This window comes from Etheostoma cragini, chromosome 22 (genome assembly GCF_013103735.1).
Source record: "Etheostoma cragini isolate CJK2018 chromosome 22, CSU_Ecrag_1.0, whole genome shotgun sequence".
In the NCBI taxonomy this organism is placed as follows: domain Eukaryota; kingdom Metazoa; phylum Chordata; class Actinopteri; order Perciformes; family Percidae; genus Etheostoma; species Etheostoma cragini.
This window is the reverse complement of record NC_048428.1, coordinates 11,081,149-11,101,581: the sequence shown is the minus strand read 5'-3', so window position 1 is coordinate 11,101,581 and position 20,433 is coordinate 11,081,149. Positions and strand designations below refer to the sequence as shown.

Here is a 20,433-nt window from a genome sequence, read left to right as displayed (position 1 = left end):
TTGTTCATTCATAACTGGAAAAGCGATCGAATATATAATACATCAAAGTCAAAAGACAAGTGCCTAAGGTTTATTTTGACACACGTCCAGCAACTGTGGACAGTGAAACTTTTTTCCCTTCTCTGTCTCCTCTGGTCCTCAATGAATAGAAAAGGGAAGTAGGTAGCCCTGAACAGTAAGATGCTTGCCTTGGACATTTTTTTTTGCGGACTGACAGAGAGTGGAGACATGATGTAGGTAGTCAGTAGACCTTTAAAAGCCCCTGCATGACATCAGTGGTGGGCGTTAGTTCCGTGCAGCACTGCTCAACTCATATTACACTCTTATGTGGTAACATGGATCCACCATGCTTTCCGAAGGAAGGGCAAGAATGTTCAACAGGGAGTCTCTTTAAAAGGCTGTAATGCAACCTCTCTGCAGAGACATGTAGTTCAGATTGCTAACTCTATCCTGAGGCGGACTGCGAGGATCTGTATGTCGTAAAGAGTTATTATGTAAGATGAGAGGGTACATTCACTATCCTCTTCTTTTGTCTCTCTGGGTTTGCTTAACTCCCCCCTCCCTCCTCTTGGGAAAGACTTTATTGGACAAAGCTGCAGCTGTGAGGCCCAGCAGTACCACAGGCATTTATCTGCAAGGTTTAGTACAAGCAGCCCCAAGTCTGTTGAAAGTAACTGAGTTCTTGGGAATCCACTTTTTCCTGTACTTAAAAAAAGGGAAAAGGACAAAAACGGACCCTACGCTCAATGCATGTCCGTAACAACTACAATTAGTTGCAATGTTTGCTTACGAATTACCGGTTTTTGTTAGACAAGTTAAATCCAAAGACCAGAAGAGAGCTTAGATAAATCTGCTTTATGCATTAGTTACACACTTTCAGAAATGTAAATGAAAACAATCTGCAATGTGAATTCCAGGAGTTTTCAGAAGGGTTTAATTACTGCTTTGCCTAGTTGTCTGTGTGCTTCCTGTCAGATCTTTGACTGGAACACTTTTACTGATGGCTCAGCAGATTTACATAAGTTTGTGTGTGTTTTTTGCATGCATGCGCTGGTGTAATGATGGCTCGTATAAATCCTCGACCAGACAGCTGGTATGACAGGGCCTGCAGTGCAGTAAGCTTTTTTAGGCTTTGGATCTAAACTGCTGGCAAGTCTACATTATAGGAAACAATAGACCAAGAGATTAGAGAAAGTAATGTATTGTAACTGTGGTATGGGGAGGGTTACTTTTATCTCTATTTGCATAGCGTTAAAAATAGTATTGCGCAAAGCAGCAGTGGTTATTCAACAAGCTTCATCAAAAGTTCACGTTATCAGCAGGACTGAACATTGTTGGAGGGATGTGAGCTTGTCATTATATCATACGACGAAGTGAAACGGGAATTCAGGTCAGGCTCTGTTCAGCCTGGTGACCTAGAAGGTTTCTTGGCCTGGTGGGCTGGTCTTGGTCTTGTGTAATCCGTGACTGGTGCGGAGTGTGCAGCCGAATGCAGCGCTGAGCCGGGGAACCGACTGGCTTCTCTCTTTCCCAGAGAACAACAGTCTCTTTGTTGCGTGAGGACAAGACGGGGACTAAATAGGAAACGTGCTCCAGTTACTTAGATTTCAACCAAACTCGTATCTGACTTAAGGCTAACCCAAAGAACCATGTAGGCCTTGCCCTTTCTGTCATGCAAGGACACAGAAATGTTAATATTGTTTCAGTTATACCTGTGCCCTTGGATGCCTTTTGCCTGGTATTTTATCATGTAGAAAATCATATTGCATTGTAGTTTAGTTTGCTGTTCCAACCTCTCTGGAGTGCCTCGATAGACAAAGTTAGGAATAACTGGCTGGCTGGCTGGGAAATATTATGAAGTAGTTTTCAAATGGATCTTCCTATATTGATAGGACTAGTTATTACTGTAGCTTTCTGTTGGTTTGACTGGATTAAATGAGGTGTCAGTTTGATAACCCCCATGACATGTTTTCATTTACCAGCAGAACAAGTTCATATCAAAGGGAACCACAACAGTCTGGCACAATATGCAAATTCATTATAACAATATAATGTGCTCTGCAATAGTGTTTACTTCACAATATTTCAATTGGGCATTTCTTTGAACATTTTTAGGTTAGTTGGACATTGTAATCCCACTGTATTTCACATCAGAATGCAGTAAAATGTAATGACTATTGACTATAATTCACAAAATCCCTGAATTATCAATGCTCATCCCTGGTTAAAAATAACAGGGGACATCTATTGTCACATTACCTCATGTGATAAACAGCAACAGGTGCAGCATGTTGTGACCGGCAAACAGATACACAGGCACCAAACCAGAGGGTGCCGGTCCAATTTGGCCAAGAAGATTAAAGACTTTCTAAATCCATAAAAGATCAATAATGACTTGAGAAGAAAAATGTAATAGAAAAGGACTCAAGCTTGTCACGAGATTGGATTAAGCCAGCTGTTCTGGAAATTCATGACAAGAAATGGAAGGGGGCTGTGTGTCTGTGAGCCCCAGCAGCAGCGTCCTCTCTGCCCAGGCCAGCGCTTCCTGCTCCGCATACCAAACCAGACCCTTCGCCAGGGTCTTTGCAAAACAAAAGGATGCTGCTGAGATTAGGTATATGTTTGAAAGGAATTGTCTTTGGTTTACTTTACACGCTGAGCCGTCAGGTGGTGTACACAGATGGGATGTTTTATTATTAACCATCTGTGTCTGGAAGATATTATTTTTGCACAACAGAAGTCCTGTAAGGGACAATTTGAGGCTCTGCAAATGCAAAAAGTTCCTTATCGGGATAACCTTTTCAATTTGAAACACAGCTGTTAGGGAATGTCTTGAGGCCTAATTTGTTTCAATTCACAACTGCACAGCCAAGTCAAGATGTTGTAACTTGTTTCAATAATAGTTCTCTTGTTATCTAAAGACGGCAAAAAGGAGAGAGGGAAATATGAGGGACGAAGAAGCCTAACTTTTCTCACTGTAGAGAGACGTTTCAACTGTATCTCGACTCGTGTCTCCTGCTTGCATTACTCCTTGTTACATGTCCACACCCACTCCGTATGTTGAGGAGCTGTTGCTACATGTAAGATAAAGTTAAGATCAACTTGTTCCCTTTTAAGTTCTGCTCAGAGATTCACCTGACCAGTTCTCTGTCTTTGTCTTAGGGAGTCAAGAAACCTTTCACAGAAGTCATAAAGGCTAACATAGGCGATGCCCACGCCATGGGTCAGAAACCAATCTCATTTTTCAGACAGGTAGGACAACTTTCTTCTGTTTTGAGTATTTGTATTTAATAAACAGGTAGCATTCATTGTTCCATGTTATATGGAACTTACTATATCCATACATACTGAATGTACCATGGTGCCTGTTAGATCTTTTATTTCTCCTCCTTTCTAAGGTCCTGGCTCTGTGTTCTTACCCTGAACTCCTGGAAGACAACAAGTTTCCAGAGGATGCCAAGCAAAGAGCGCGGCGTATTCTCGAGGCCTGTGGAGGCCACAGTATAGGTCAGTAATCTCCCCCTCGCTCCACCAACCACGTTTGTACCCCCTCCTTCCAACACGCACGTCACCAGCATGCACCTCCATTTGTCAATTCATTAATAATTTCTTTGGACATTCTGTACGATATTCAAACAGAGCATCAACTGATCAATGTAGTGTGTTTTGTTTTGAATCAAAGTGTATTTTCATGTGTTCAAGGGGCCTACAGTGCTAGCCAGGGCATTGAGTGTGTTCGTCAGGATGTGGCGCGCTACATAGAGAAGAGAGATGGTGGAATCCCCTCCAACCCTGACAACATCTACCTCGCCACTGGAGCCAGTGATGCCATTGTGGTATGGGTTACACGTTTTAAATTCTCTTCTCCAGACAGACACTGACATAGTTTTGGTATAGTTGACCAATTAATCTTTTCTTTGTTCAACTTCTGTTAATTATATACTCAGCTGTACTTTGCACATCTAGGACTTCACTCCGCCCACAGACCTTTGTCTCTGTCAATACAGCTTTCTCTCGTTTTATGCAACCTAATCATGTTACTGAATGAAGTTAAGATGCACTCAACTATGTAACTATATAACAAGATACTGCTTGCGGTGTTACTGTGACATTTGGCTGTCAATGTAGGTATAGCTGGGCAATATGTTATTATATTTTGATATGAGACCAGTAATTGTCTTAGATTTTGAATATTGTAATAAGTGTCGTCTTTTCCTGGTTTTAAAGGCTGCATTACAGTGAAGTGATGCCATATTATGCACTTCCCAGACTGTTGTAACATTTCTATTATTTGCCTTTACCCACTTAGTCATTATATCCACCTTACTGATGATTATTTATAAAAAATCTCATTGTGTCAATATTTGTGTGTCTCCATTAGCCAACCCTGCAATACCATTGCGGTATCGACATCGAGGTGTTTGGTCTAAAAAATATCGTGATATTTGATTTTCTCCATATCTCTCTGCTTTAAGTGTAGGTGTTTGTTTATTCTCTGCCCATCTCCAGCAAGTTTGTCAGTCTTGCATTATATAACTGTATAGGTACAAAGTCACCAGAACTGATTGGTTATACATCCACCTTATTAAATACTGTACAGGGCTCCAGTTTTTATTGGTTGCACTGGTGCGCCTATCTTTTCTTTTAGATGCACCAAAGATTTTTCACCGTGGCTTTTGGGTGCAGCAATAAAACATTTTAAGCGTTATTAGATTGTAATGGCTCAAACGTTATGGCATATTTGTGTGTTATATATCTAAACAATGCTACCAGGATAAATACTTATTTTACAAGTATTCCTTTTAGAATCACATCTCAACTTCAGCTGAACGGCTGTGCTAACTCTGTTTCAGTGAAAAAGTGTTCAGAACTTTAGCAGTGGTTAGACCTCAGTTTAATGTAGAATAGAAAATAGATCTTTTTTTATCATCTTATTATCTGAATAATGAATACTATTTTAAATGTTGTGCATGTCTTATTTCTACTTAAACCAGTGGAGATATTTGATTCCACTGACCAAGGCCACCCTAAACAATAGGAAAAAAATCGATTTGAATCTTAATTAATTAATATTTGATCACATGATACATACACTATTTGTCCCCGTAGCTTACAAACATCACACAACCTACCCATACATCATAAATCAAATCCTGATATTTTCTGAATCGTACAGCCCCACTAGACAATGCTTGTGATGCATAGTCTATTATATATTTTTAACAGATCCCCGGCAAATTGAACAGAGCAGATCAAGCTGGGCTATGGTTTAGGAGGTGGTATGGGCCACAAAGGGACGTAGAGTAGCATGGCTGTACACAGATGAATTGCACTTATTCCATGGCGGGTTAGCAAGCAAATCGCTTTTTTGTCCTTTTCTTTTGGGCAACGCTTAGGGGTGCTTCATCCTCCTGTCTGGACCCAACCCTACACACACACACATGCACACAGAGACAGACCAATGAAAATGTTGGGTTGCACTTTTGGAGCCTTGCTGAAGATGCTTATCAAAGGAACATCCTGCTAGTCAATATACTGTATGTTTTTCCACATGTTGTCCTCCATTACTACTACCACTTCAACTTTCATCCTTTCTCTCTTCTCTCCCCTCCTTTCCTATCTCCTTGTTCTTAATCCCAGACCATGCTAAAGTTGCTGGTATGTGGCGAAGGCCGTGACCGGACAGGAGTGATGATCTCCATCCCCCAGTACCCTCTGTACTCGGCCGCATTGGCAGACCTGGGAGCCGTTCAGATCAGTTACTATCTGGACGAGGACAAGTGTTGGAGTCTGGATGTCACAGAGCTCAAGAGAGCAGTCAATGCAGCCAGACAGCACTGCAATCCCCGCGTCCTCTGCATCATCAACCCCGGAAACCCCACTGGTATGTGCGTTGATAGCAGTTTATGTGGGTTTTTAAATGCTAGAATTGTCATTTTGACTTGCATTCATCGACTTACATCATAAACGTGTGGTTTCCCTGTGTGATAGGTCAGGTCCAGAGCAGACAGTGCATCGAAGATGTGATCCGCTTTGCTAAAGAGGAGCATCTCTTCCTCATGGCTGACGAAGTAATACACCAATCTCATTTCACTTCTAGTTTCTTCTTTGTTTGAGAGCAAAAAAAAATTGTTTTTAAAAGGCTGCCTGCCTTCTTTAACATCACTGTTTGGGATGTGACCACAATTATAAGAACCTTCAAACTTTCAACCCACGCACAGAGCAGCGTAACAATTAATTTCCTGCTAGTTATCTGACGCATATACAGTGAACAGTGGTTGACAAAACACCTCAACATAATGCCGTCCAGTACTACACCACCACTAACTACAGATTTGAAAATTATCAACCAAATTGGAAAAGTAAAGACAAAACTTTACGTATCTGTCATCCTTGTGGGTGACTGAATACACTTCAAATTGACAACAGATTTCAAAAATCTTCTAATAGTACTTTTTGAACATGGTAACCTATTCTCACTTAATTCATTACCACAGAAGTTAAATACAGTAAATAATTTGCAATAAGCACATTTGCTCTTCAAGCCTACGTTTCAGTAAACTATTGAAGAGATACTAATTGCACATTTCATCTTATGGATAATGTGTTTTTTTAATAAGCTGTTTTTCTATGTCAGGTCTACCAGGATAATGTGTATGCAGAGGGCTGTAAGTTTCACTCCTTTAAGAAGGTGTTGTTTGAGATGGGACCAGCTTACTCCAGTACAGTGGAGATGGCCTCCTTCCACTCTACCTCCAAATGCTACATGGGAGAGTGAGTAGCTAGAAACACACACGGACAATACGTGTATGAAACATCCAAAAGGTGTTCTTGTATATTTATTTTTAAAGTCACTTGGAGGTGTTACTTCTACAAACCAAGCTCCCAGTGTCTAAGAATATACTTTTGTGAGTATACTTCCTTTCATCTGTTTGCTTTTGTCAGGTGTGGATTCCGTGGAGGCTACATGGAAGTAATTAACATGGACCCTGATGTAAAGGTCCAACTTACAAAACTGGTGTCTGTGCGTCTTTGCCCCCCCGTTCCCGGACAGGCTCTCCTTGACCTGGTGGTCAACCCCCCGCAGCCTGATGAGCCTTCCTACAACACGTTTATAAAGGTCTGAAAAACACAAAATTTACTTAAGTCTTAAATGTGATTTACTCTGACTTTTTAATAACATGTTATAGTGTGCATTTGTTTGTCAGGGATAGTTTAAGGGTTGTTGACATTGTTGTTTGGTTTTTATTACTTTCTTTAATTAATTTATAATGTAAAATCATAACAGAAGTTATCTCAGGAAACTTTTTATACAGAGCAGGTTAAGACCACACAATAATTTACAGACACCCTAATTCCCTCATAACCAAGCACAGGGAGAACGGTAATAATTCATTTTTATTTATTTTTTTTATCCCCAGTGGGGGAAATTACAATCTGCATTCTGTTGGGAAGGTTCTCTCCAGCTGCACACCACACTTTGTACTTTTTGAACTCCACCCCCACACACACAAACACACACACACCCACACCATACTATGACTATTTAGACGTACTGTTCTATACTTTCTTTCCACTTTATTCAACATATTATACTACAGAGCCCCAGACATGACATCCGGGGGACAAAATAAAAATTGTGATCAAAAACTTTTCGACATGCTATTTTTTTTCTTCAACATACCATACTTTTTAAAAAAGTTTTTTGACAAACGTGACTCTTTTGGACATACTATACTGTGACTCTTTTTAAACGTACTATACCATTACTTTATTTCCCCCACTTTTTCAATGTACTGTGCTATGACTTTTTTGACACGCTATGACTTTTTTCCACTTTTTGTTGTAGCTTGACTTTGGGCTTTTTTCACCATACTACACATTTCTTCTACATACTACACTATGACCTTTTTCTACTTTTTTCAACGTAATATGACGTGACTTTTTTTCGACATATTATAACTATGAGTTTTGTGCATTTTTTTGACATACTATACTACGACTTTTTTCAACGTACTATGCTACGACTTTTTCAACTTTTTGTTGTACTATGACTTTTTCTACTTACTATACTATGACTTTTTCCACTTATTTCATCATACTATACCATGAGATTTTTCCACTTACTATACTATGACTCTTTTTTTGAGTTTTTCCCACTTTTTTGATATACTATACTATGACTTTTTCCCACATACATACTATGACTTTTTTGATACAATATACTATTACCTTTTTTGACTTGGTATACTATTTCACCGTACTATGACTTTTTCCACTTTTTGTTTCACATACTATAATATGACTTTTACCAGTTTTTTTGACATGTTACTCTTTTCAACATACTATACTATGACTTTTTTCAACTTACTATATTATGAGTAAGTAATTTTTTTTTCTTCAACATACTATGACTTTTTACACTTTTCTTTTGGCATACTATAATATGACTTTTACCAGTTTGTTTTCGACAAACTATACTATTACTTTTTTCAATATACTATACTATGACTCTTTTAAACATGCTATACCATTCCTATTTTTTCCCACTTTTTTGGACATGCTGTACTATGACTTTTTTGACATACTGACTTTTTTCACTTTTTGTTGTACTATAATGACTTTTGGCTTTTTTCAACATATTAGACATTTATTCCACATACTAAACTATGACTTTTTTCCCACTTTTTTGATATGCTATACTATGACTTTTTGCCACATACATACTACGACTTTTTTGATACACTATACTATTACTTTTTTTGACTTACTATACTATTTCAACATACTATGACTTGTTTCAACATACTATGACTTTTTCCACTTTTCGTTTGACATACTATAACATGACTTTTTTTCAACTTACTATATTATGACTAATTTTGACATACTCTAACTTTTTTACACATACTATACCATTACTTTTATTCCCCCCACTTTTTGGACTTGCTGTACAATGACTTTTTTGATATACTATGACTTTCACTTTTTGTTGTACTATAATGACTTTTGGCTTTTTTTCAACATATTAGACATTTACTCCACATGCTAAACTATGACTTTTTTCCCACTTTTTTGAAATACTATATTACGACTTTTTTCAACATACTATACTATGACTCCACATACATACTATTACATTTTTGATATACTATACAGTGCTATTACTCTTAAACATATTATACTATTACTTTTTAATGTCTTACTATACTATGACTTTTTTCAGTATACTATGACTTGTTTTAACATAGTATGACCTTTTTCACTTTTTTTGACATACTGTAATATGACTTTTACTAGTTTTTTTACATACTATTACTCTTTTCGACATACTATACTATGACTTTTTTTCCACTTTTTGTTCTATTATTATGACTTTTTTTAAATTACTAAGGCTTTTTTCAACATACTGTACATTTATTCCACATACCTTTTTTCAACATACAACACCATGACCTTTTTCCATTTTTTTTTTTTTTTTTACATACTGTTACTCTTTTCAACATACTATACTATGACTGTTTTGTACTATGACTTTGTCAACATACTACACCATGACTTTTTTCCAACATACTGTGACTTTTTTCATCATACTATACCATGACCTTTTTCAACATACTATGTTTTCCGCTTTTTGTTGTACCATTATTATGACTTTTTTGACTTACAATGGCTTTTTTCAACATACTATACAATTATTCAACATACTATGACCTTTTTTCAACATACCACACCATGACTTTTTCCCACTTTTGACATACTATACTACAACTTTTTTCAACATACTATACTATGACTTTTTCCACTTTTTGTTGTAGTATGACTTTTCTCATCATACTATATTATGACCTTTTTCAACATACTATGACTTTTTTGACATACCATGACTTTTTGCCACTTACTGTACTACGACTCCTTTTCCACTTTTTTTTTTTACATACTTTATGAATTTCTTCCACTTTTTTCACATACTATACTGACTTTTTTAACATACTGTACCATGACTTTTTTCCACATACAAACTATGACGTTTTTTATATTCTATACAGTACTATTACTTTTTTAAACATACTATTACTTTTTGCGACTTACTATACTATATTTTTCAGCATACTATGACTTGTTTCAACATAGCATGACTTTTAGCAATTTGTTTGACATACTATTACTCTTTTCGACATACTAAACCAAGACTTTTATCCACTTTTTGTTGTACTATTATGACTTTTTTTGACTAACTACGGCTTTTTTCAACATACTACACATTTATTCGACATACTATGAACTTTTTCAACATACTACACCCTGACTTTTTCCACTTTGTTTTTACATACTATTACTCTTTTCGACATAATATACTATGACTCTTTTGTACATTCTATACCATTACTTTTTTCCCCTCTTTTTTGACATACTATGACTTTTTTCCAACATACTACGACTTTTTTCGAGATACTATACCATGACTTTTGTGCACTTTTTTGACATACTATACTTTGACTTTTTCCACTTACTGTACTATGACTCTTTTTCCACTTTTTTGACATACTTTATGAATATCTTTTTTCTCACTTTTTTAACTTACTATACCATGACTTTTCCACATTCATACTTGGACTTTTTTGATATTCTACTCTTTTAAACATATTATACTATTACTTTTTTTGGACTTACTATACTATGACTTTTTTCAACGTAGTATGACTTTCAACTTTTTTTGACATACTATAATATGACTTTTACCAGTTCTTTTTTTTTTTTTCATACTATTACTCTTTTCGACATACTATACATTTATTAGACATACTATGACCTTTTTTCAACATACTACACCATGACTTATTTTACACTTTTTTGACATTCTATACTACGATTTTTTTCATCGTACTACACCATGACTTTTTTCCACTTTTTTTTTTTTACATACTATTACTCTTTTCGACATAATATACTAGGACTCTCTTGTACATTCTATGCCATTACTTTTTTCCCCTCTTTTTTGACATACTATGACTTTTTTCCAACATACCATGACTTTTTTTTCAAGATACTATACCATGACTTTTGTGCACTTTTTTTACATACTATACTGTGACTTTTTCCACTTTTTTCATCATGCTATACCATGATTTTTTTTCCACTTACTGTACTATGACTCTTTTCGACATACTATACATTTATTAGACATACTATGACCTTTTTTCAACATACTACACCATGACTTTTTCTTTTACACTTTTTTGACATTCTATACTACGATTTTTTTCATCATACTACACCATGACTTTTTTCCACTTTTTTTTGCATACTATTACTCTTTTCGACATACTATGTCCCTTGCAAAAGAGATTTTTAATCTCAATGGGTATTACCTGTTTAAATAAAGGATAAATAAAAATAAAATACTATACTATGACACTTTTTTACATTTTATACCATGACTTTTTTCACTTTTTTGACATACTATGACTTTTTTCATCATATTATACCATAACCTTTTTTGACTTACTATACTATGAGTTTCTTTCCACTTTTTTTGACATACTATGAGTTTTTTTCCACTTTTGTTGACATACTATACCATGACTTTTTTTTAACATACAATAACATGACTTTTTTCCACATACATACTATGACGTTTTTGATATTCTATACAGTACTATTACTTTTTTAAACATACTATTACTTTTTGCGACTTACTATACTATAACTTTTTTCAGCATACTATGACTTGTTTCAACATAGTATGACTTTTACCAATTTTTTTGACATACTATTACTCTTTTGGACATTCTATACTATGACTTTTTTCAACATACTATACTTTTCGTTGTTCTATTATTATGACTTTTTAGACTTACAACGACTTTTTTCAACATCCTATACATTTATTAGACACACTATGACCTTTTTTCAACATACTACACCACGACATTTTTCCACTTTGACATACTATACTACGACTATTTCCAACTTTTTGTTGTACAATGACTTTTTTTTCAACATACTATGACCTTTTCCACATTTTTCGACATACTATACTCTGCTGCCTCAATTACTTTTTTTTTTTCCAACATACTTTTGATATATATTTTTTCAAACTTACTTTACTTTGACTTTTTTGTCCACTTTTCTCAACCTACAATGGCTCTTTGTGACGTTTATCGACACACGGCACTTTTTTTTTTAAACATACCTATGACTTTTTAATGAGACTATAATTTTATTGGCATACTATATTGACTATTTTATGACATGTTTCACAAGGGATTTGGTTTAAGTGGTAATATAAAGTATAACATTGACCTAACTGTTAAACCTACTTTAGAATGTAGAAAATGAAAGCAAGACAATATTTTTATTACCAGAATGGATATGTTAACTTCAGGATGTTGAAGATAATCACAAGAATATACACCATAAATCTTTTAAACTTTTGCTTTCCCTTCAGGAGCGGACAGCGGTGTTGGCAGCTTTAGCAGAGAAGGCCAGGTTGACGGAGCAGATCTTCAATAAAGTACCTGGCATCACCTGTAACCCTGTGCAGGGGGCCATGTACACCTTCCCCCGCATCGCTCTACCGCAGAAGGCCATCGACAAGGCAAAGGTCTGATAAAGACACATACACACACCCCTACCTCTCAAGAATAAACCTCATCCCCATTTACTCGTCTGTGTAGAAACAAAAAAGAAAACGTGTGTGTCCATCCACAGGAGGAAGGCCAGGTCCCAGACATGTTCTACTGCATGAAGTTGCTGGAGGAGGAGGGTATCTGCCTGGTGCCAGGTAGTGGTTTTGGCCAAAGAGAGGGAACCTTCCACTTTAGGTTAGCGCAGCTAAACCATCTGTTCTGTGTTAAACTGTTTATTCTTCCTTAACTTCATGGTGGAATAAGCCTGAGCTATAATCAGTACATGTAAGATCATGTTTTGTTTGGTCATTTAAACCTGACAAGATTGTTTTCTTTGCACAATTCTGTATGATTGTAAAATGTGTATCTTTAGCAGTACGCTTCTTAAATTAATTTAGGTCATGATAGCAGGATGATCATGAAACTTATTTGGATTAAATTTATGAAAGTAATTCATTACACCTGTGACAGTATTGCCAATAACTCACACCCTTCTTCCTGCCGTTGTCCAGGATGACCATCTTGCCTCCTACGGAGAAGCTGGAGATCGTACTGCAGAAGATCAGTGCCTTCCACGTGCGGTTCACACAAGAGTTTTCATAACTATCAGGAGACCAACTCAATCAGTGCCAGTATCTTTAAGTGCCTATGTGTGAAGGAGGCAGCAGTAAGGCTGCAGTCAATAGAAAAAAAGCATCGTTTTTTCCCAAACAACTTTTCCTAGACTTAGATGGAAAATATGTCATGTTTCTGTGTTACGTACATACAACCCAGTGCAATATTACTTCATTAATAAAGTTGGAATTAAAATGAAAGGATTATAGGCTACTAGTCACAAAGACAGTCAGTTAGAATGGTTGGTTGCTCAAGCTCACCCTACTGTCCTCATTTACCTGCAAAAACAAAATCGAGATTAGGCTTGTCTGAGAATCATTGTTACATTTATGCTAATTTAAGTTAGATAGTACCTCCATTTGGAAAGAATTGTCTAGTATATCATATGCCAAAGGACATTAGTAAGCATGCATGCACCTTTCCAGAATTCAATAATCTCTGATCATGGCTGCCAGTTAGATTCTTCCTTTCATGCAGCTAGAAACCTTCGTAAGCAAAAAGACTATTCGACTGCAGCAGGACTCCTCCTGCAATACACATCTCTCACCTCAAGGCTGTAAGTCAGTGGATCAGATGTTTAATGGTCTGCATCAGTGACAAACCTTGAACACTTCCTTGCTTATGTGTCTGTTCAGCATGTGAAGATGTTATGTTCAGTAGTACTTTCATAAAGCCTTACCTAGCCAGGTTTGTAATGTTAGAACTGCTGTGTGTATGTTATCTGAAGCGTTTCAGATAACTAAAATGGCCTTGTCACAGCTACATCTCCTGTCCTGCCGACACTCATACAGCCAAATTAGTTGGAAATATATCAATTGAATAACTTGATTGACTAGCTGTAGTTAATGTATCATGATGAAGCCTCAGACTGTAGCTATTGTATTATTACTAACATGTAAATTTTTTCTTATGCAAATAAAGACGTGAATTTCTGAAACACCTGTTTTGTGAAACGTATGCAATGCCAGCTGTTACATTTAAAATATATATGCAAAACATGTTCTTGCTTGTATGGATTTACAGTAACAAGTCACATTTGAGCACTAGCCCACAAAGCGGTCATCATTTTTAGTTTTATTTAAAAAAAGACTGAAATCTTTGATAGTGCTTACATGCTTTTAGAAACAGAAGAAAGCTGAATCTCTTGGAATGAACAGAAACTAAAAAAAAAAGATCAATCAATCACAGCAACTCAGTAACACCATTCAACTCCAGTGTTCCCTTCACCTTCCCAGTGGCCTCCTAAGACGGCCCGAGCACGGTCAAAGTACTACTCGAGAGATACTTTCAAAGTTCGTCTCTCTTCTGTGATAACTTCGTAGCATGCTTTTCCAAGAACTTGCTTAAGGCCTCTACTGTTCTGTCTCCACCTTCAAATTTGATGGGGCTCTGCTTGCTGTTGCTCGGGGCGAAGTATATGGTGGGGAAGCCTTCCGTTGTGTAGCTCTCGTGTGGCACGTCGTTGCTTGTGCTGTCCATCTTGGCGATCACCAGGTTCTTCTCCCCCTTGTACTTCTTGCCCAGAGCCAAATAGTCTGGCTCTAATTTCTTACAGTGGCCACACCAGGGAGCATAAAACTCAATCAGGACATCCTTCTGGGTATCCATGACGATGTCATCAAAGGTCTTTCCTACTACAACCTTAACTGGTCCTTTGTTGTTCTTTGGCACTGGCTGGGACTTGATTATCGGTTTCAGCTTTCCTGTTAACATGAGAAAGCATTTTTAGTGCTAACCGTTTAAACTGAGGACAACATTATTCTATTAACATTTCTGTAGATTTTCCTTCACATTTACCATTCACCAAGTGTAATTCAAGCTTCGGTCAGCGCTAGACTAATGTGTCCATTATTCCATAATGTATAAGATGATTCTGAATTATCAAATGAAAGTATCTACTAATGCAAGGACTAGATTATGGCAGAAAATCTAATTAGATGCTTTTAAAAGTTAAAGTTGGGCTTTCATAAAATGGTTTTAACACAAGCCACTCCATTTATGTGAGCCATCCTTTAAAATTTAAATAAATTTCCGAAGACAACAACTCAAACCTCACCTTTTTTGAAAGCCATGACAAAGTCTCTCAGCACATCGGCATCAAACTCCTCTGGCTCCATGGCAAACTTTTTGCCTCCCTCTGCCAGAATTCCCACATTCACTTCCTCGCCACTGTCGCTAAGGCCCAGGCTCTTCAGCTCTTCAGCATAGTCCTCCTCGTCCCCGATGGCAAATGTGTACTCTGGGAAGTCCTTGGCCACCTCAAGCACCTTTGACCTCCAGAACTGCGTTGCTAAAAAAAATAAACAATGAAAGACTATTGTAAATCCTCCACAGGTGGTAACTGTTAAGTCATAAAAATGTAATAGTAAAATGTCCATGTGTAGTATGTCGATAATAAACAGTTTCTTGTACTGTACGCTGTTAAAAAGTGTACATAGTATGTCAAAAAACATAAGTTACAGCATGTCAAATCATAAAAAGTCATGTCAAGTCTTAGTATGTAGAGGGTTGAAAAATATTAAAACAAAAGTCATAGCATGTCAACATGTCGGGTATAGTAGTTTGTGGAGAAAAAAAGTAATTAAAAGTCATAGTTAATACTGTCGGAAAAGCATAGTATGTTTCAAAAAAGTCATAGATAGTAAGTCTAAAAACATAAGTCATAGCATGTTGAAAAAGTCATAGTAATGTAAAAAAAAGCAATTAAAAGTTATAGTATGTCAAAATAAACAATCAGTATGTTGTGAAACAATATTAAAAATTCAGTGTAGCACATCAAAAACAAAAACTCTTAGTATAGTATGTGGGGGAAAACAGTCAAAGTATAGTGTCTTGAAATAAATCATAAAACTAATAGCATGTTTTAAAAGTAATGTTATAGTATGCCAAAAAAGTATAGTACGTCAAAAAAAGCAATAGTATAGTTTGTCAAAAAAATGCCATATCATGTACAATTTATTCTCCTATTGCTGGCTGTTTAGCTAACATCCCGTTCAAAACTGTTAACCTCTGAAGTAAGAGAAACTCACTCACCTTTCCTGAAGTCAAAGCTAAAGTCAACTCCATAGTACACAACCACCAGGGGTCTCTTGGCGTAGCGCTTGGCATCATTGCTTGGTTTTCTGTGGCCCACAAGAGGAGTCACATGCTTTTTGAAGAACTCCTGCACTTCTGACACCAATGTAGCATCCTATGTAATAAATGAATGTTTAGAACAAAAGTGACTCTTCCAAATATCTCAAGCACTTGCCAGGTTAAACCCCTTATTGCTATTCTATTCTTTTTTGCCCCCGGGACCCTGAAACTGAAATAAAGCAGTCATGAATGATTGAGTTTCATACCCTAAGACACCAATTCTCAATCACAACCAGTGAAAAAACCCAAAACAAAACTGTACCTCCACTGAGAGTGTGTGTGACTCTGGCTCGTGCTTTGAGCGGAACCTTTCAGGCTGAACGATGACTATCTGACTGGGCGAAGCTTTGAGCAGTTTGGCCACTTCAGAGCTGAAGGAGTGACGGAAGGTGAAGTCTTCCCTCAGTGCATTACCTAAAAGGACAGACAGCCATGAGAATACTAGCCACACGTCCAACAGTTTTCAGGCATAGATGTGACAATTATGATGATTACTCAACTTAAGCAACCTTTGCTACAATCACACACGAATAACTTGAACATAACTCCAAGCTCATGGTACTTACAGGCCTCGATGTAGAGCTCGTAGGCTGCATCCTGTTCACTGGAGAACACACCAACAATGACAGCATCGTCGCCATCCTTGATGAGCTCCTGCACCTGTTTTACTGCCTGGACCTGCTTGGATGGAGGCCCTGCCTGCTCAATCATGTAGTCGACAATGCCTACAAGGGACGAAAGAGGTGGATCAACTGAGATAGATGACCAGCGATAAGATGCACACAAACTAGGGCTGTCAAAATGAACAACATAACAGAGTTAAGGTAAAGTCCTTTTAATGCCAAATATGTTTTTTTCCACAAATTAACACACGTCCTGTTATTCGGGTCTCAGGCCATCCAGTGGTGTGAGAAATCAGGCAGTAACGTTGTGGCTGGCTAGAAGAAACAGTTAAGCGCTACATGATAACATCCAGCCATCCACCGCCAGGCTCGCTGTGGTGGACTTAAACACATCTCCGGTCTGATCCACGAGGAGACCAAGATTGCCATTCAACAGAACCTTTCCTTAATCCATTTCTGTGCCAGTTCCATTTCAAAGACCTTTTCGGTGGTTCTCTCGACTTAAAGTGATTATATTATGCCTTTTGCCTTTACTTCATTGCGTTTTTTATTTGTGCATGTTATAGGTTTACAAAGTGAAAAAGGCCACCCCAAAAGGGACTTACCATGTCCAACAGAAAACACTGTTCACAAACTGCTCTGCTGTAGTCCAGCCTTTACTTCCGTGACAAACGTGTGTTACTTTGTAACACACATAATCCCCGCCTAGCTGCTAGCGTGGCACGCCCTCCTACTCTGCAACTGACTAGCTACTAGTGCCTTTGTACAGTACCTACTGCGCATGTGCGACTCTCAACAAAGATGGAACAGAAGTGATATGCCTCACTCTGTAGCTAAAACAGAGAGCTCAACACAAAGGGTGAAAAGAGGAGCGGCAGCAATGTGCAGTATAACAAAAACTATGGCGTTTTTGAAAATTAAACCACAAACCTATTCTGGTACAACCTTTAAATACAATTATGAACCTGAAAATGAGCATAATGTGAGCACTTTAAGTCATTTGCATGCGCTGTCAATGTGAATTGAGTTACCACTGGAGTATATCAAGTCTGAAAAAAACAAAAACACTTGGGCATAACAAACTTGAAAAATATTCATTATGAAGTACATTTAGAACAGATAAATGTTAGGAGTTAACAACGGATATTTCCGATCGATTTACAGCTCTAATAAAAAGAATACACGGAAACCAGCGGCTCATATTAGCGTCGATGGAGTCCACCTACCATGCTGCTCTCTGGGCCCGTTGTAGTCAAACATCTTGCCTTTCCTGAAGATCTTGATGGTGGGATAGCCGGTTACATCAAAACGTGTGGCAATCTCACTCTCAACTGTTGCGTCCACCTTGGCCAGAGGAATGGGAGGAGAGCGCATGCTCAACTCCTTGGCTGCCTTCTCATACTCTGGAGCCAAACGCTTACAGTGTCCGCACCTGAAGGGAAGTTATACAGGCAGCCGATGAGGAACATTTTATTAGTCTTTAGTAGTATTATTACTAATAGTATAATATTAGTATTAACAGCAGCTATTGGAAAAACTCTACCGCTGCAATGGATGTCAGTGTGTCACTTTAAAGCCATCAAAACAGTGACTGTTGTACGTTTGTATTTTGTAACAGACAGTGACTGACCACGGAGCGTAAAACTCCACCAGGATGATGTCGGCATTGTTAACCGTCTCATCAAAGTTGTCCTTGGTCAGCACCAGAGTCGCCTCGGGAGGGGGCTTCCAATCTGGCTGAGCTACCTCTTTTACCCGGGCGACAATAGCTGCAACACACAGGCATTCAACATGTCACAGCCAATACTTTAAAATAAAATAAAAAAAATAAAAGTGCGATCAGGTTTGGTTAGAAAGGACGTGATGATAGTTAAAAGAATTAAATGTCCCTACCTTTCTCGGTCCTTTCTCCGTCGTAGTCCACAGGTTCCCCATTTTTCATGATCTTGATGGTGGGGTAGCCAGACACGTCGAACCTGCTCGCTACGTCACTGGCTACAGTCGCATCCACTTTGGCCACAGGTATAGGAGGGTCATTCTCCTTAAGAGTCTGAGCAATTTTTTCATACTCTGGGGCAAACTGTTTGCAGTGGCCACACCTTAAAAGGATAAAACAACAAGTACAGTCATATTACAAAGTTTGCAGGGATATGGAAAGTAACAGGGACGATGGAAAATGTTTGTGAATGTGGAATGGCCAGGAGGAATACCAAGACGCACCATGGTGCATAAAACTCAATCAGAACTGTGTCTCTGCCCTCCATGAAAGTGTCGTAGTTGCTGTTGGTCAAAACCAGCACCCCATTCTCTTCTTTCACCTCTGTGCTGTCATCCTCTTCCTCCTCCTCCACCTCCTCATCGTCGACACTATCCTCTTCATCAGAATCCTCCTTCTCCTCTGCAACATCTCACAGCAGACAAGAAAGGGACGCAGACTGATTTCAGGAGTACAAACTCATCACAATACTGTTTGTTTTAATGCTTAAACATTTGATAAAAAAGGAAATGTTAGCAACATATATCCTGTTTGTACATGAGGGATACACCTGTACTTTCACAATGCGGCACATTTACAATAACGTTACAACAGAAACAGCTAACGTTAACCATTAAGATTTTGACTATGCCCAAAACCAGCAATCTTGGCGCATGCGTATGTGTGTGGCAGCACTGATAACATTAGCTTACCTGTCCAGTTAGCTAACGTGCTAACAGGACTAGCAGAGTTTCTACAGTAACTTAGCTAGCTAGTTTGCGTACTAATAAATGGCAGGAAACACAGCGCAGCTGCGATACTGTTTCACTTCTTTTTCAGTTTCTATAAACACATTAGTTTTAAAAATAACTCGGACTTACCAACTTCACATCTACTGAGAGTTGCAAAATGTGCAACGCCGAGCAACACAACCAGCAGCAGAGCAACCTTCTTCATTGTCCACAAACGATGAGGCCTGGTGTTAACAACGTGCTTTTCCGAAGTAGCCGGTTAATTAACTTAGGAAATAACGCTGATGAATGTCATCAAAATACTGTCGGTTGAACAGACCCGGTATCCAGATCAATACTGACGTGTGGCTGTAAACGCCTTTGGCAAGTGCTTTCATACAAACTAATCACTTCCGAAATCACGCACACCACCTCCTTCGTTTGGAACTTGTCTGACATGCCACGCTGTGATTGGTCCTCGTCATTGGCTGTCCTCCAATCACAATTCGCCACTTAATTCTACGTTTAACTATGTTATTGGATACTTGTATTAATCGTTACTCGCTTGGAATTTCTATTTGTATGTGAGCTAGTAGTGGGTCAGAGAGACCGAAAACCTTGTTTGTTGATAGACCCGTAGACTGTATATTACTAATATACAGTCTAAGGATAGACCCCATGACTATGTCAGTTCTTAGTGAATCAGGATGGTCAATGCAGAA

The 20,433-nt window shown here is 37.9% G+C and overlaps 2 protein-coding genes across 4 annotated transcripts in view; one reads left to right on the top strand and one right to left on the bottom strand.

Annotated features, from left to right (window-relative positions):
• si:ch211-217a12.1 (alanine aminotransferase 2-like) overlaps positions 1-13,318 on the top strand; it is a 28,380-nt gene extending 15,062 nt beyond the window's left edge. For both annotated transcript variants that reach the window (XM_034861540.1, XM_034861539.1), the window contains 10 exons: positions 3,163-3,252; positions 3,399-3,507; positions 3,703-3,836; positions 5,641-5,884; positions 5,992-6,071; positions 6,638-6,774; positions 6,946-7,120; positions 12,452-12,607; positions 12,715-12,827; positions 13,145-13,318. In XM_034861540.1, coding sequence (XP_034717431.1) covers positions 3,163-3,252; positions 3,399-3,507; positions 3,703-3,836; positions 5,641-5,884; positions 5,992-6,071; positions 6,638-6,774; positions 6,946-7,120; positions 12,452-12,607; positions 12,715-12,827; positions 13,145-13,235 — 1,329 coding nt within the window. In that variant the 3' untranslated portion in view covers positions 13,236-13,318. The remainder of the gene's footprint in view (positions 1-3,162; positions 3,253-3,398; positions 3,508-3,702; positions 3,837-5,640; positions 5,885-5,991; positions 6,072-6,637; positions 6,775-6,945; positions 7,121-12,451; positions 12,608-12,714; positions 12,828-13,144) is intronic.
• A 929-nt stretch (positions 13,319-14,247) lies between these two features.
• On the bottom strand, positions 14,248-20,159 carry pdia4 (protein disulfide isomerase family A, member 4). 2 transcript variants are annotated; one of them, XM_034861536.1, is made up of 10 exons: positions 19,862-20,159; positions 19,226-19,403; positions 18,899-19,104; positions 18,636-18,774; positions 18,232-18,437; positions 16,949-17,107; positions 16,645-16,796; positions 16,281-16,437; positions 15,304-15,537; positions 14,248-14,950 (listed from the first exon to the last, which is right to left on the bottom strand). In XM_034861536.1, exons 1-10 carry the CDS (start codon positions 19,935-19,937, stop codon positions 14,535-14,537), a joined length of 1,923 nt encoding a protein of 640 aa, XP_034717427.1. In that variant the 5' UTR covers positions 19,938-20,159; the 3' UTR covers positions 14,248-14,534. The 2 variants fall into 2 exon arrangements, with proteins under 2 accessions (XP_034717427.1, XP_034717426.1); XM_034861535.1 differs by having other exon boundaries at positions 19,226-19,412; positions 19,862-20,158.
• Between the last annotated feature and the right edge of the window lie 274 nt (positions 20,160-20,433).